Here is a 17,276-nt window from a genome sequence, read left to right on the forward strand (position 1 = left end):
AGAAGTAAATCTGGGCCTGAGATCTGACTAATATTTTTCTTGGCAGAGGAGGTAAATAAGAAATTCACCGCTAGCTAGAAAATTAGTGCAAGAGCTATACCACAAATAGGCTGTAGTTTGAGGATTTAAGCAGAGCTCATTATTTTATTTTTACACTGTAACTAATTGTAGATACAACGGTCTTACAAAATCCCAGGAAGAGAGGTGATTTTTATGAATGGATGCTCCCACAGTAGCTCTCCTCCTTCCAGGTGCAAGTGCATCCACCTTTTAGTGCTAAGCAAGAAAATTGGGGAAATTGTACAATGCATTCTAATTTTTTTATTATTATTTCTAATTTTGAGCTAAAAAGGCATCTTTTTCCTTTTTTTTCTTTTTTTTTTTTTTCTCCTGCATACACCAAAATAACAGTGGATGGCACATGAGACAGTTGTCTATTGCACGGAAGACAAAGTTGAAGTCTTCACCCTGCCACCTTCCTACCTCCTGCATGGATGAGAAAAAGTAATTGGAATCCACTGTTCGTTTCTATATTAGACTTTGGTTTTCATTTTATTTGTTTTTTGTAAACTAGTATTTCTACTGCAGAACCTCAGAAGTCAAAAGTTTGAGATAATCAGTGTGGTTTGTCACATAGAGCCAAAAACTAATCCATGACCATTATCAATGCAGTTTTTATATAGAGTTAGAAAGAACTGTACATTATTCTAACCTGTTCAAATTCTTATACAACCATTTTTCCCACTAATCGCTAGGAGTATCAAACTCTCTTTGAAACAGAAATTTTATAATAATGTTATATGCATGATCAGGATAAATATATTGCAACAGCTTCCTTGCTCAGAACTCTTTGTACATAGTTAATTCTAAAAAAAAAAACCAAACAAACAAACAAAAACAACAACAACAACAAACCAAAACAAAAGAGAAAGAAAAGGAAGACCTTATGAGAAAAGGAAGACCTTATGACCCCTCAGTAACTCTAAATCTCTGAAAACTTTTGAGTCTAACTTTGGAGAAGGAAATTCAGCTAAATTTGTGCAATATCCAAACTCTCTGTTTTTAGTGTATAGTACGGCTATAGATTCTTATGTATTACCATGTTCCACCTCTTCCTTGGATGTCACCATCCTCTATACAGACTAGCTGAAAAATATATATATAAAATACCCATTTCTGGCTATGCTTCTGTCTAAAGGTAGGAAAACTTTCACTGGGAGGCTCTAAATTCCATTAGATCCAAATTGTATGAACTATGTCAGATGGACTCATTGTTTTTATCCCATAAAAATAAACAGGGAAGTTTTCTTGTCCATTTGTTGTTTTCAGGCAGTTTACAGATTCTGACAGCTTCTCTCTCAATTCTATTTGATTTTCCAGCATGCAAACTTCATAGTTTTTCATTTTAATTGAAAATTGTAAGTGTGCTGTAATTGCAAGAGACTTTGGGTGAAATCCTCTAATGCTTGCATGTTAATCCAGCATTTTATCCTGACTATCTCTCTTTTTTTTTTTTTTTTTCCTATCCTGAATGTTGAAGGTCAGGTATGCACCGTAGGTGAGGAGATCCCTCTTTACCTCCTACACATAAATGGATACTTGGCAATTGTAGCATACAGGGGCACCATACAGCTCCTTTCCGTCACGCATGTGCCCCTTTCTGTGTCCCTGCATATTATCTGAAGCTGGAGGAGTCATTTGAAACGCAGACACAGAGTACACTTTCTAGTGTAATTTATCAAGATTTCCTCCCTTTCATGTAGATGTTTTAAGTATTGTTATTTCATCATTATTTAGAATGAAATATCTGATTTGTGTAGAGTAGTAGTAACCTGGGACCAAAATGAGCACTTTTCATCAATATGAATGAGTGGCTTTATTTATTTACTTACTTCTTTCTCGCAGTTGTTGCAGAGATGCAGTGAACCAACTTTTTACTTCAGCTACTCTGTATATGGTTTTTACTTGGTTTTATCTGTACTTTTTAGGCTTTGGGATGTCTTTGATAGAAACAAAATGTACAGTAGCCAAAGCCTTAGGTGCCTAAGTAACCTTTCTGTGCTAGATAGCAATGACTAGAGGACCTGTGCCCTAGTTAATGTTGTAGAGGCCAGTTTAAACTGGTTATGATTTCAGTCCAGTACATAACATTTTTGAGACCTCCTGACATTCTTATGGCAGATTTTCTAATATGGGCACAATTATTACAACAAATGTTGTAAGTCCCCTGAGTCAAATACAATACTAAGTACTGTTCTTTTGGACATTTGTGTGCATTTTTGTTACCATCCGGGATTATTTGAAGGATGCACTGTGGGCCCTGACAACATTAAGTGTGCATTCAGTTTAGGGTGAGTTCTGAGCTGATGTGACAACTTCCTAACTGAGGTGCCTTTTGCACTCTTTTTGTCATATCTGATGCATTGATAACTCAATTGGCAATGACCTTCAAGTATAGGATGCAATGCTGATGCACATGAGAACACAACTGATAAAAAAGTACTTGAGGGATGATAAATAGGGCACTGCACATTAATAAGTGCTACTTTTTGTCCACACAGAGCTAAAAAATAAGAGCCATGTCCAGGGATACTCCTGCACGTAGTAAAACTCTTTCAAGAACTACAAAATCTGAGAAATGGGAAATAGTGATAGAAATGGTGACATCTCTAGCATTAGCACACATAGGTTGTCTTCTTTTGAACCATGCGCTTTGCCAGTGACAAGAGATGCAATCTTAATAGAAAATGCCCTATCTTTTACCTCAGTATAAATAGGCATCTTGGGGCATGCAGGATACTGTCATGTGTCCCTGGGCATCTCCCATCCCCCTTCAGAGCTGGTAAACGACATTCCCTACTCCTTTCTTGGAAATGTGCAAAAAGGATTTCCACAGAGAGTCTTTGGAGATTTCCTGTTTTCTCATGTGTGTAATAGATTGGGTCAAGCAACAGAGAGGAGGGGGGAAAGAATAAGATTTAATTTTATATGCACTCTCCTGTCATCACCATTGAAAAAAAAAATGGATGAGAAAAGAAATTCTGCAATACAGGTGATGTCAGTGTTAAATTGAATTAAGATCATATATTTTTGTGCAGCAGCTGTAAGCCTTCAGTTATGGGAAGGTTCATGATAACAGAGTACATTCCAAACTAATGTTAACCAACTGCTTGTGTGTGAATAATTGCTTAGAAAATAACAGCATTATCTACAGTACTTTGGGCCAACATCGATTAAATGTATAACCTATAACGTCCTCAGTTTTTGGGCATCTGAATTGTACTAAAATAATTTGTGGCAGATTAAAGAAAGGAAAAAAAAATTATATTTCAGCATATCATTCTAAAACACTATGAATGGAAAGGATACTTTTTTAAGATAGCATACTGTTTTTAAGATATTCTCAGAAACTCATAAAGGCACAGGCTCATAAATAGTTTAAATTATGGATAGGGAAATTTATATTGCAAAACAGGTAGTACCTCTTTGATTTTTGCACATTGCCAAAATACAGAGATTGAAATGAAATACAAATTGCATCTTTCTGTAATTTTGTAATTATTGAGTGGCTTCAAACAACTATAAGTAATTATCAAAACCCTAGTCCCATTATGGCTACTTAGAGAACAGTTGCAGAAGGGGAAAAGCTTTAATTTTGTGTTCTGTGTGGACAGAAAGATTGGGGGGAAAAAAAGAAAAACAAGTGGAAATTCTTATCATATTATTTACTTGGTTTTATTTTCCTGTTTCGCAGATTTTGAACACCTCTTTAGCAATATTCACAGCGCTTCGTGATTCTGCTGGCCTGGGCAGAGCATATGCAGCTGCAGCCAAGATCCTGGCAAGGTAGGTTAGTACATCCTTGTCTGACTGTCAGTGCAGATTCATTCAGCTGTGAAAGACTTAGATTGTTAGAGGTCTGTCGCTTCCCATTACTGACTGCTTAAATTTTAAGCAGTGCCCTTCTTGCAGTGAGTGACCCTTTCATTGAAAGTTATTTTAAACTGGTACACATTTTTTAAAGTGCTTTTCTTTGCCTGTAAACTATAATATGTCCTTCTTGTTCCACATTTTGGGGGATTTTTAAGTTGTTGGGTTTTTTTTTTCCCCCCAAGTTTAGGGGGAATCTTATTGAAAAAAGAAATGCAGGCTTATTTTCCAAAAAGACAGGAAAAGTTGAAGCATGTAGCAAGTTTCAGAGAGTGTCTCAGTGTAAAATTTTCTGAACTGTAAGTTGTCATTTATTTTATTGCACTCACTTCTTCTGTGGAGGCATTTCTGGTTTGTGCACGTGTAACTACATTTGTTGCAAATATGATGCTTGTGTTCAGTATTTCTGTTTTGGCATCTGGCATTAAAATCTTCCAGATGAATTAGTTTGAAATGACTTCAGCTTCTGACACAAATAATTTTGACGTGAAGTAGTCTAATGCAGTTATCATATGAGGTAAGGGGGAAAAGAGCTTAAAATGAAGGTTGCAGCTGTTTCTTGATTCATCCTATGTTTGGGGACTTCAGTGCATATGATACGTGATAGAGGTTGGCAAATTGTTTATGGAGAAGGACTTGTCACCAAGTTTATTTCACTGTGCAGAGCAAATTCTCCTCTTTGAGTTAGACCCCTTGTCCCTTGGCCTTTCAGAGCGTATAGGGACCAGCCACGGCCACAGTTCTCTTCAGCTCTCTGGTACACAATTCGTGGCTACCTGTATTCTGAGCATCCTAAATAAGGACATGGGATAAGATATTAAAAAAGACACAGAACAGACTAAGAATACCAGGTCAAAACTAGTTTTCAAAACCATCTTAAGCCTAACCAAGAAAGAGTTAGTTGCTGGAAAACCAGCTGTTACAAAGAGTGGCTTTGCAATGAGTACAAAGTTGTCTGAGCTCTCAGTAGCATTTGTGGTCTCCTTGTATTCCCAGAAAGCATCGGTCTGGGTAGAGGGTGGGTTAAGACAGTCAAGAAAACATTCCTAGTAAACCATGTATACTAATTTCCTCCCTGTGTGATTTAGACATTCTGGAACGAGGGCACATGTATTTATTTACTTAGAACTTACAGATTTGGTGATGCTTCTGAAGCCAGGTTGCTAAATCCTTTGTCTGATAGACCATGCCAATCCTTTGTCTGATAGACCATGCCAATTAAAAGCAGAGCTAAAGAAGGAATGACTAGTGATTTTATGCTGCATCACATCTGTACTCCACACTTTCTGGCAACATTCTTTAGCTATCCAGGAATGGACAGTCTCACTGCCTTCCAGTTTTTAATTTGAAAAAGAGGGAAAACTGTAGGTAAGGAGCAATGAGAGGGAATACAAGGAGCAGTAAGACTCCCCAGTTTAGTATTTAAGGCATTCTCATAGAAGAGGAACATTCTGATTGATTCAAGTGAAGGAGGAACTCAATTTCATGTATAGGATCAGGGATTTAACTGCTAATCTATTGCAGTGAAGGCCCAAACATAAACCCTTTCTCTGGAAAATGGCAATCATGTTTTTATAAAACACGTCTGGTAGTTGTGCAATGAGGACATTTACCAAATAAACACCTTACATATGTACTTGCTTTGAACAGCTTTAGGTATATGATAGGCATTAATTGTTCAACCCTGCAAAATGTCATGATGATTCTCAGCAACTTTCAGTCACTTGAAAAACTTGATGTATAACAGTCTGGGCAGCTGTGAATCATAGAAAGATAGATTCATAAAATAGTTTGGGTTGAAAAGAATCTTCAGAGGTCATCTAGTCCAGCCCCCCTGCAAGAAGTAGGGACGTCTTCAACTAGAACAGGTTGCTCAAAGCCCCATCCTGCCTGGCCTTGAATGTTTCCAGGAATGGGGCATCTACCACCTCTCTGGGCAACCTGTTCCCATGTTTTACCACTCCCATTGTGAAATATTTCTCCCTTATATCTAATCTAAATCAAGCCTCCTTCAGTTTCAAACCATTACCCTTTGTCCTATTGCAACAGGTCCTGCTAAACAGTTTGCCCCCATCTTTATTACAAGCTCACTTTAGATACCGTAAGATCTCCAGAGAGGCTTCTCCAGACTGAACAAACCCAACTCTCTCATCCTGTCCTCACAAGAGAGGTGCTCCAGTTCTCTGATCATCCTTGTGGCTTCCTCTGCACCCACTCAACAGGTCCATATCTATCCTGTGCTGAGATACTCCAGAGCTGGACATAGTACATACTGGATAAATGCATTAATTTATTCAGTCACTGCTGGTGACTGAATCTCCATATTCAGCTTGTTCACTTTTTCTTTACGTGTATTGTTATCTGATCTAGGCTAGACCTGTGCAAATAATTTTAAATTTTATGGATAATGTCTTTATAAAGAAAAGATGGCTCTTTCACAGAAATAATTTGTTATAGTCATAACATCTATGAGAATTTGCACTGATTTCCTTGTGACAGGTTGGAGAAAGTGGCTGAGCCCTCCTGAATAGCTCAGAATCTGTCTATGGCTTTGGAATATTTCGTAAAAATTTTGCTGCAGATGTTTCCAGAGACCGCGGGAAACTGAAAATCTCTATCATGTGCATTTAGGCATGTCATTTTCCAGGGAAAAAATCTGACATAATAGCATCATGTTCTTGACTTATTCTGCCAGTGTCCACCATGGTAATGACTTCTTGTGGACACATGATTTATACATCCAATTCCATCACATGAGCAATCCTATAAAAGGTGCATATTTTCATAAAAGTCTAATAGGGGTAAAAATCTCATAGGGCATTTTAGCATGAAACTGGAAAATGAGTTGCTATAGATGTGTAATCTCTTCTGCTGAAGTCATCATAACTGTTCTGTGGGATCATGAATGACTATATCTTTAGGAAATTACATTTTATGCATTTAGGAAGGTGATGTCTAAGGAGATAGAAAGTATATGGCTGTATAAAATAACATGTAGATTTTTGAAGGAACTATAAAATATTAGCCCTTTGAGTAGGAAAGACCTGTTTATCATGTTATCAGATCCTGTGCAGGATGAAGTGTTTCAGTAATCCTTCTAGCATTCCTTAAATATGCAGTGCTCTTACAGCTGGAGTGCTCTTCAAGTAAAATTGTCAAACTGTACCAACCAATTGCTAGCTGGCATAAGTGAAGTTCTAACAGTGAGAAATACCTTTCTGATATGTATCAAATTGGTTTCTGTTTTCCTGAAAGAGGTTATATGCCCTAGCAATTTTCATATTTCCTCTATGAGGAGCATAGGTTTTTATGTGAAATATAAAAAATGGCCAAAAATACATCAAAACATTTCTATTAATTCATGAAATTAAGAAAACCTTTTTACATTTTCTCCTGTCACTGATTCCATTTGCTTTATTACTTTCAGCCTCTAGCCCACAAACTTGGTGGCACAATCAACAAACCCCTCAGTGGCTGTTTCATCTCTGCTCTATTTGATTTCTCCACTCTGAGTAAATGATTAAGTTTTCATGCATTGGTTCAACCAAAATCTATGTTCACTCAACCACATCCTTTATTGATTACTTCTACTGCAAACAGTAGGCCAAGTGTGATATACATAATTGGACAGTTGTCAGGGGATGTGGGTGTTAACAGTCCTGTTTTCCCAATTGGAAACTGGAATCACCTTGATACACAAATATTCTGCACTGTTTCATTCTCATTCCTTGGACCAAGGAGTCCTTTTCCTCAGAATATATGTTTTTAACTCTCAAAGGTCTGGTTGAATGGATTTAATGATTATACCATATAATATGCTCTTCAAGTTGCACCTGTGCACTGCATATAGAAAACTAGAAAAACTGGAATTAATATTTGTCTAACACTTTAACCTTGTCCTTTAACTTATATAAATCATATGCTGTATTTCTGCAGGGAAACATTTGATTTTCTCTTCTTAGGAAAAAAAAAAGAGATTAAAAAATATGTGTTCCTAATTCTAAAATTTAGAAGCTTTTTGACATTTGGCAAATGTTTGCAGTCCAGGTTTTTTTGTATTCTCGTAGTATTGAAATACTTAAATTAAGAAAATTTAGTAAATCCAAGTCTGCTTATTGACAACTAAGCTTTACAGTAGCATACACTTGAACCTTTCAAAAATGTTAGTTTGTAATGTTGTAGCATCCTTTTGTAGCAATCTTGCCCATCTCAGTCACGTACAGATAGTCACTGCAATATTGTAAATCTGCAGCTAAGCTTTGCTGTGTTTCCTATTTTGTGGCAGGCTCTACCCTGTTATAATTACTCTGATAGCATAAAACAGGGAAGTGCAGACTTGTGCCAGACTTTGAAAGCACATCTCCCTAATATAGTTTATAAAAACACTGTAATGTAAATAAATGCCTGGCAGTCATTTGCTGAAAGAATATACCTTGAAGGTGGTTTAAAATGGTGAGAAAATAAATCACAACTCTTTATCACTTACAGAAACTTCTATTTCTGTGAATTTCTTAATTAAGACTGGATTCTCTGCCTTGCTTGGTGCCTTGACATTTAGCATGCTACACTCCTACATTAGTGACTCAAGTTCATGGCTAATATTGAGGTCAGCTGGAGTAACACTTCAGCCTTAAAGGGAAAAGAGCACAGTGCCTTACAAGCAAACACAGATGTCCATCTTACACCTTGCAATCACACTGTCGAGGTCTTATGCTGTTAATATGAGTGGCTTTATTAAAAAAAGGGAAATCTGCAAATGTTATTGTCAAAGTACATTAGCCAATTTTCAGCTTAGATTCAGCTGTGACCTCGGGTTGCTCTGATCTCTCTGGGATTTGGGGCTGGCACCTGCAATCCGCAGTTTAAAGGTTTGGCTGTGTGACCCTGGCAACCTTTGCTGCACCCAGCCAAAGTGCAGTATTACAGGGGAAGGCTGTCACCCTCAGAAGTGAGAGATAGTGCTGTTATGGAGCTCCTGCTGCACCACCAGGGTTCTAGAGCATGAAATGGCAGCTCTGAATGACAGCAGCACAAAAAGTCTTACTGAAGAAACAGCCTTCTTCCCTTCTTCCCTTATTTTGTCAGATTATGAGGTCCACCTGTATTGAAAACGCTATCAGCTTCTCAGTAGAAAAAAAATTAAAATAATGAAAAGTTCAAAATCCCTGTTAAATCATCACCTGCATTTTCATTCTTGGACTTAAAATATGATCCAATACTCTGAAGAAAAATTTTGTTTTTTCTGTTGAGAGGATTCAGTTCTGCCCTCAGACATTCTGTGAGGACTAGTCTCACTGGGCTCAGCACAGGTAGTGCTAGAGGCCATTTGGAAATAAAACTCAGTCATGGAGGAGTCATCACAAAATAAAGTTACCTCAGAATAAAGGCACAGGTCTTCAGCATCTGGAGAAGCCATCTGAGTAAATATTTAATTTTGTCCTTGTCCTTTTCTTCAGTCAGGGAAAGTCAGCTGAAACTTTGAAGTACTTGGGAGAGTTTATGCAGGATGCTGAGAATGCTCATCTAAGCCAAAGTGTGGTGGATGCAAATGTATTACTTGGGAAAGTTCACAATGAAAGAGTAAGTACTGATTGCAGTAATGATCTCAATGATTTGATTTACTTTGTGGTAAAAATCTGGTTTTACATGGGACGTGACCCAGGAGGATTTGATCAAGGGACTACTTATAAGAGTTACCAGATGAGAAGGCACCATTTGACTAAATAAAATATGCCTTAATTTTTTTTGAAAAGTTGGAAATTTCACACCATATTTAACACGTAGAGTTTTGTTCTGGAATAGATTAATAAAATCTCCAAATTCAGATCATGATAAACTTCCAGTGTTGTGAAAAATCTGTATCCAAGTCACCATTGGGGCCGTACATCCCCATAAAGAGTCATCAGTTAATGCAAATGAAATTTTATTGCAACATACATTAATGTATGCTGAATTGCATACTAATGGGCTGCTTTTAATCTCAGCTTGATTTCTTGTCTACACTCTCTCAGCCAAATAAATGAAATGGGTGCTGGTAGCAAATAGTTTGCCAAAGGTCTGTGCTAGTAGTGGAAGGCCTTTCTCTTCCATTTGCCTCCACCCAGCTTTGATCTGCACTGTTTAAATCAATAGATGGGCAGTGATGGAAGATATTAAGCTGGACGTAACTAACCCACTCCCTTTATCATAGTTTCTGGGATCTTTTGAAGTGCTTTTTTCAGACCCATGTGCCAGTCTCAGAACAGTTCTGTTGGCTGCTTGTCTGGGTAGTGTTTTCCATGCTTACTTCCCTTACTGTGTCTAGGGATGCAGTGCTTGTACTACAGTAACCCTTGGGTTTTGAAATCACAAGCATTAAAAACATTACTGCAGAGGTGAAACATTCTTGTTGAGCCCTTTAACACCTACTTTAGAGCTGAAATGCTGCACAAAATGATTTAAATACAATAAGTAATAAGAATTTGTTCTGCAGACTGGACAATATGGAAATTAGGAAATGCTTTCACTATGAATGAAATAAAAATAGAAATACCCTTTCAAAATTACCCCTTCTAACCTCTGTTGTCTATTTTTTGGTCATAAGTTCAATTTCATAAGGAGTAGAAAAATTTCTGACTCTTTAATCTCTAAATTACCCTGAGAATTTCCTATTTACATATGTTCTTAGCATAAATGCTGAATTTCCCATGGAAAACTTTTTTAAAAAAAGTTTTTAAGTCTTTGATGACTTGCTGAAGCAACTTTAAAATGGATCTGAAACTTAGAAGAAAGCAGGGTGGTGTGACACTGTGCTTAATTATTCTACTCCAAATTTGAAAAATAATTAGCTAATTTTAATTGTTTAACTACTTCTGCATTTTATTCCTTGTGCCACCACTGATAATAATCGTCTATAAGAGTAGATATTTTGACAAGCTATCTCTTTTTGATTGTTCTTTAAATTCTCAGTTCAGAATTTGCTGCCTTGAGCCGGGGTAGTAGTGTAACAGGGCACAGGTCCGGTGACTTAATCTTATTAATTTATATAAAATATGTGATGTAAACATAAATTTAAAAACTCTGAAAGTCTGAAATTCCCTATTTTCTATACCACTTTTTTTCTGCATGGTCAGCAGTGTTTACCAAAACTGAGTCTAAATTAACATTTCCTCTTTTGGTTCATTGCCTGCTGGTGTCAGCTGTCATCACCAGTATTCTCGAAGTCATTATTAGGGTATTTTTATTCAACTCTGAACTTCCCCAGTGATACAATTTGCAGTTGTATTGTCCTCATCTAATTAAAATATCTCTATTTATATCCAGATCTATCCTTGAGGACCTTTAGTAAACTGGAGTATAACTCCTACTGTTCTCCTCAAAGTGGTATTGACCACATTTGCTGTGCTCTGTCCTTACTGTTGCTGTGTCTTTACTGTTCTGTCATCTCACTATTCCATCACCATCACTGTCTTTGTTTAATGCTGTACACTCAGTATCCTTTCTAGCCATGTTTGGTTTACCCAGACGTTTCTTGTTTCCTAAAATCTCTGGGTTTGTGTTATGCACAAATATTAGATCTCATTTCTCCCAGTTTGCTAAACAGGTTGCTTACTTGAAATGCAAACTCTGATGAAGTTAGCATGGCACACTCTGTCATTTCTCATTTCACTTTTCTCAAGTTTCTTGGTCTGATTTGCTGCATTCCTCTCACTAATTGCATCACTTAACCTGTTACAGTTCTCATGAGTATGGTAGGTAGGTAGGTGTTTCTGCTTTTTGTCTATTATCCTAGGGATTATCGTTATTTACTCGTTGCTGTGTCCTCATTCTAATTCTATGTGAATTACTGCTCTCCTACTGTAATAAACAAAGCATAAAGTCTACCCAAATTTTTTTCTTTTCACCTTTTCTAATTACAGGCACATTTTAGCAGTTATACAAATTTTGATCCCAAAAGTTGTTATCAAGTGCAACAGGAATCAGTTGGAGTCTCTCCTCCTTCTGTCTGTGCAGAAGGGAATTTCAACAGTACTAAATCAAGCTGAGAGTGAAAGGATAAGACAGCTCTGAAAATGTTTTCAACCGTGAATTTTTTGTCAGCATGGCAGCAGAATTCCACACCACTGGGCAAAATGGAAGGTGTATTCCAGGGAGCAGGCAGGCTATAGCTAAGTGTTGATGACAGACATATAGAATCTGCCTCAAGAAGTTTGTCTAACTCTGACAACAACCAGAACTAATTCCTTCAGAGTAAGATGTACACAGATTCATAACAAGCTGCTCCCAGGAAGACCTTTTATTTTTTGCCTTATCTTGTTTGTTGATTTTGTTTTTTTCACAAGGATGTCCTCCTTTCTTATTAGTAGGTTTGGCATCAGGACTGCCACCATAAACAATCCATTAAGAAGAGAGAGCTATCTGGAATAATTTTTAGATTTCTTGCTCTTCAGTTATATTCAATTCATCCTTACTATTTTATTGTAGTTGATAGCAATTTTCAGTCTATTCCCAGTTTATACTTGCTGTTTGGCACATACTTATTTTATCCAGTTTCACTAATATACTGTTTATTTAAGTAGATTGTATCTACTCTCTCCCCTGAATTCTTGATACACGCTAGTATTTTGTTTGACCTTACCAGATATTAGAGCAGTTCTGCATTTAGGAGAAGCCATTGCAGAGCTGAGCATGTTATTTCAAGATGACTTTACTGAGCTAGAACCCACTAAAAGTTTCAAACAGTTCAGGCAGTATGAAATATCTCTCATTTTCTAAAGAATCCATGTCATTTGCTATCACCATTTGTCATAACCACTCAGGTAGTATTACTTTGTCCCTTTGAAATTCCTTAAAGCCTTGCAAAAGCCCTCCTTTCTTTCCTTTTTTTTTGACAGTCTTGAAAAATTTGTCATCTTATTTTTTTCTATAATAATTAAACATTAGACAAAACTGATACTAGAGCATGAAGTTACTGTCCACTGCCATACCCCTGTACTACTTCTCAAGGCTGGATTATACTACCTAGTTTTAATGATACATGTTACGTATTTCCCAGCCATTTAACCTCTTCATCTTTAGATTTCTTCAAGTCTTTCATATACACTTCCTTTTGGTTTGGTGGTATGTTACATTTTAATTTAGAAGCTCACTCCTCCAGCTCTTCTTTTGAGTCTGATGCTTACTCAAAGTAGATTCATGGAAAAGAAGAAATATACAAAAGATGAAGAAATATACCAATTTAAAATATATTATTTTCACTTTTCAGCACTATCCTTCAGCCTACTATGATTTTCCATAGTTTTCTTTTTCTTCCCCTTTGGTCAAGAATTTGAGGAGGGTTTTTCTTCTATATTTCACATAAAAAATAATTCTTTCTATGCTTTTTTAATTCTTCTTAATGTACTATATGCTGTAGTTTATACTCCTTTTTACTGGGTTCATAAATGTTGGATTTCTGTATTCTGGAGGATAAAGAGGGAAATTATCTGGGTTTTTTATTTAGCAACAGTTGACATACATTTCTCCAACTGTTTCTCTTTTTTGTGATTAATTCCTGGGGTTTGGTGTGCCCTTTTCTTCACCCAAAAATGTGTAGGTTTTAATTTCTGTTCTTTTCAGTGCTTTAGGTCTATCACTTCATTGTTCTCTTTCCTCCTACTTTTAGGATTTATTTTCTAAAATATAGTACCACCAAAAATCAGGACCTTTCCTCCCACAGATGTGTTGAATGTAATGAAACAATAGCGATAATTCCTAAATGTCCTGGCTGGAATCAGAATAATACTTAAGCACTGATATGCTTGCATTTGTGTGTTCAAAATACTGCACAGATAACCAAGAAACAATTCAGTTCCTGAGAAAGATATGAGCAGTGCTCATCCGGATTTTAGGGGTCAAGAAACAGCAAGGGAGAGTGATTTGCTTAATGCCCTGCCATGAGTCATTCTGTGGGCTGAGCTCTCCGCTGCAACATCTCTGAGGTGCCAGAGGAGCGGGCTCTAATGTCAAGGTAAAATACAGGTGCCTGCAAGTAGTTTCTAAATTTCTTTTCTTTTTTTTCCTCCTCTTCTTTACTAGGGGAACTATGTTGAAGCTTTGGAATATTTCAGTCAGGCTTCTGAGGCAGCCAAAACTTTAAACAGTGTGCCCTTAGTGGATGAAACAAAGGCTTACTGTGGCATTGCAAAGGCTCATCAGCTGATGGTGGCATTTAACAGCCATGTAGCAGCAGAAGATCCCGTCAGCCTCAAGTACCTGCTGGCATGGAAGGAAAACAGAAGTGACATGTGCGCTGACCCTCTTACAGTCGGTAAGACATTGGTTATGAAACACATTAGAGCTGCATTGTCCTCAACAGTTAAGTCATTTTTCTTGTAGGGCTTTATGAAATTATTTCCTGGGCTTAATCCTTGTGCTGAATGTAGGTTAGACTTACTCCTTTGTGTGCTTATTGTAAAGGCTGAATTAAATAAGTTAAAATAGCAGGGAGAAACAGATAGTAGTAGTTGCTCTGGAAGGTAACTTACTTTTTTTGGTGCTGTTTGCAAACTGTGATGTATTACTTTAGTCAAAAATGATTATTTTAATCTTTAAAGAAAATAATAATAATCCTCATTTGGAGTACATTTTTCAAGTGCATCCAAAACCAAGTTCCCTGTTGCTAAAAATGAGAAGTAATTTCTGCTTGACATAGTTCTCAATCCCAAGGAATGTGCTGTTTTATTTTTTGTATCCCTATGCTTGACAGCGGAGAGGAAGGGAAAAAATAAAAACACTTCTGATTTCTTTAGTCTATTTCCTTGTCTCAGGTGGAGTAGAGGAGGAATTTGTGTGCAGTAGGCCTCTGTCTTCATGGGTTAAATTTTCTTTGCATTTTCCCTTGTAGTGCATATTAATACGAGACAAACTGAATTATGCATTATCTCCAAGTATTGGTAGTATTAAACTGTACTGTACTGGGGAAGGAAAAGGGATTAGTCTACTCCACCTTGAATCTTTCTTCTCTGCATTCCTGTTAACAGCACGAATCTGGAGCACAGTGGGAACAAATGGCAGATGGGGCAAAGTTGTAACATGGAGCTTCAGATTTATGGTGTTATTCCCTCAGTTATCATACTTGTAAAGACAAGAAGCTTGTCTGCTGCTTTCTTCTGTATCTCACCCTTTCATAGAATTGTAAAATTAAGTATCACTTCAGTTGTGAATTTTATGTATAAAATAAGAGTTAATAAAAGATGTTAGCAGCTTAACAGGAGCCAGGATGCCAGAGACAACACTAGAAGCTACTGAGAATTGTTGAACAAGGACATTCACTGGCATGCTGAAGAGATAAATTAGATAACAGTGTTTTAAGTTCTAGTGCTGGTAACACTTTTACAATGGCTGTGTATATATATATATATATTTGTGATTTTTGTCTCAATAAGTGAACACCTAGCACGCTCACAGATGTTGTTGACTATCAGAATTATTTGGGTGCATGTCTCCTATCTAGACCTATAGTGCAGATGCCATGAATTCCGACAGAGACAGCCAAAGAAGAATCCAATGTCAAGCACTTTTATAATCATTTCATATGAGGATCACTAACTGTAGCAAATAAGGAGGCCAGAAAATATCAACAGTAGCAACAAATAGGAGGCCAGCCAAAATCAATAGTAGCAACACCAAAAATCCAGGAACCTTGAAGAGAGAGGATGATCTTTGTTATCTCCAACATGTATTTTAGTTCTGACACCTAACAAGGTTGTCTGTTCAGCTTTTATACATTGCTTTCTCCAGTCATTTTTGAAACTCATTTATGATATGTGCCTCTTTAAGCTCAAGATTCGTGCTCCTCTTTAAAAGTACTTCAGGGATAAACAGAGCATGGTTAGAAAAGCCCTTTATGTCCTGACAAGCGTGATACCAGAAACAAGTTTTGCCTGCTGAGATTCTCTTCCTTCCGTATTTGTGCCTAGTTTACCCTCTTACTTTCAGAATTGCAGTTTTCATTTCAGTTCCAGTTCACTCCAGGAACCCTGTGGCTACTGCATATTTAGCAGCTCTTCCAGTTCAATATCATTCTTCTCATTAGTGCTCCAAGCTTACTCTCATGATACCCAGATTACATCCAGAAAAACATAGTGTCACACTGTCAGCACAATCTGTAACATTCTTCATGTTTTGTGTGCCAAATCTCTCGTTACTACTGGCATTACATTTTTAATATCTTTGTCTGGCAAAACATGACCTGGCACCAATTCAAGATGAGGATTCACTGCCTTTGAGTTTCAGGTACAGCCTTTATTCTACCTTCCAGGAGACTGTCTGTGCATCCTATGATGAACTCATCACTTAGGAAATTCCTGCTGTGATAATAGAGCAGTATTTCTAGCTCTTTCAAACGTTGATAATCTACTAGATTTTTCTCAGTCTTTTTCAGGATAAAACAGATAAAGACAAGAATACAGTGGTAGTTCTTAATCCACAGGGGAATTTAATGAAAAGGAGAAGGAAGGTAATAAGTTTTTATTTCTGACTGTTCTGACTGAAAAATTTTTCTGTGACAAAAAAATAAGAGCAGTTTCTGTATTCTTAAGCAAAAGAAATACTTAAGCTAGTGGAGGAACAATTACATTTAAATTCAAGTACTGCCATATACCTTATGTCTTTCAACCAAGACTTATTTTCAAAATCAATCATTTCAATAACCAGGCAGAAAGAACCATTAATTACTCAATTTACCTCAACATTTATTAATAAAATAGGTGTTTTGATCAGAGTTGTCATGGACAAAAGGAATGGGATTGTCAGAGAACAATGTTTCTATAAATACAAAGGAGGACGTGTTTATATCTCTTGCCTTTGACTCACCTGACGTCACTTACAGGAGAGTTATCTATGCCATTGTGAGATGCCACTGCAATAACAAATATGTTTTATTGTTCTTTTTATGTTTAGTCAAATGCATAAAAAAACATTATAAGCAGAATCAGTAGGCAAAAAGGCTTGTAACTCCACGGTAAAGTCTAAAAAGGAACCCACAGCGTGACTAACATTGTCTGATGAGAAAACATCTCACTGGTCTTTCAATAAATAATCTCCTGACTTGCTGCCTTCTAGAGGAGAGAAGAATAATTAAAGGTGCTGAAGGCAGGAAAATTTTGAATCTGGTTTTGCATATTGATTACATGAAACGCTGACCAGAAATTGTTTTCTGTGAGTCTGGCAACTCTTAGTCCAGATCATTGAATCCAGCAGGGCTGTGCCTCAGCAAGAGCCCTTGGATGCTGGAAAGTGGAAACACTTTTAAGAGTAGACTTAAAATGTATTGTTTTCCTCATATTACAAAGCCTTCTATTGTTTTCTTGAGAAATAGTACGTGC

General features: G+C 36.9%; 1 protein-coding gene across 5 annotated transcripts in view; it reads left to right on the forward strand.

Annotated features, from left to right (window-relative positions):
- TTC29 (tetratricopeptide repeat domain 29) overlaps positions 1-17,276 on the forward strand; it is a 196,076-nt gene that overhangs the window by 132,823 nt on the left and 45,977 nt on the right. For all 5 annotated transcript variants that reach the window (XM_027890662.1, XM_027890658.1, XM_027890657.1 and 2 more), the window contains exons 8-10: positions 3,755-3,846; positions 9,387-9,510; positions 13,987-14,218. In XM_027890662.1, the coding sequence (XP_027746463.1) occupies positions 3,755-3,846; positions 9,387-9,510; positions 13,987-14,218 (448 nt within the window). The remainder of the gene's footprint in view (positions 1-3,754; positions 3,847-9,386; positions 9,511-13,986; positions 14,219-17,276) is intronic.

This window comes from Empidonax traillii, unplaced genomic scaffold (genome assembly GCF_003031625.1).
Source record: "Empidonax traillii isolate 1590-97213 ecotype Southwest subspecies unplaced genomic scaffold, ASM303162v1 scaffold293:size840699, whole genome shotgun sequence".
Classification (NCBI taxonomy): domain Eukaryota; kingdom Metazoa; phylum Chordata; class Aves; order Passeriformes; family Tyrannidae; genus Empidonax; species Empidonax traillii.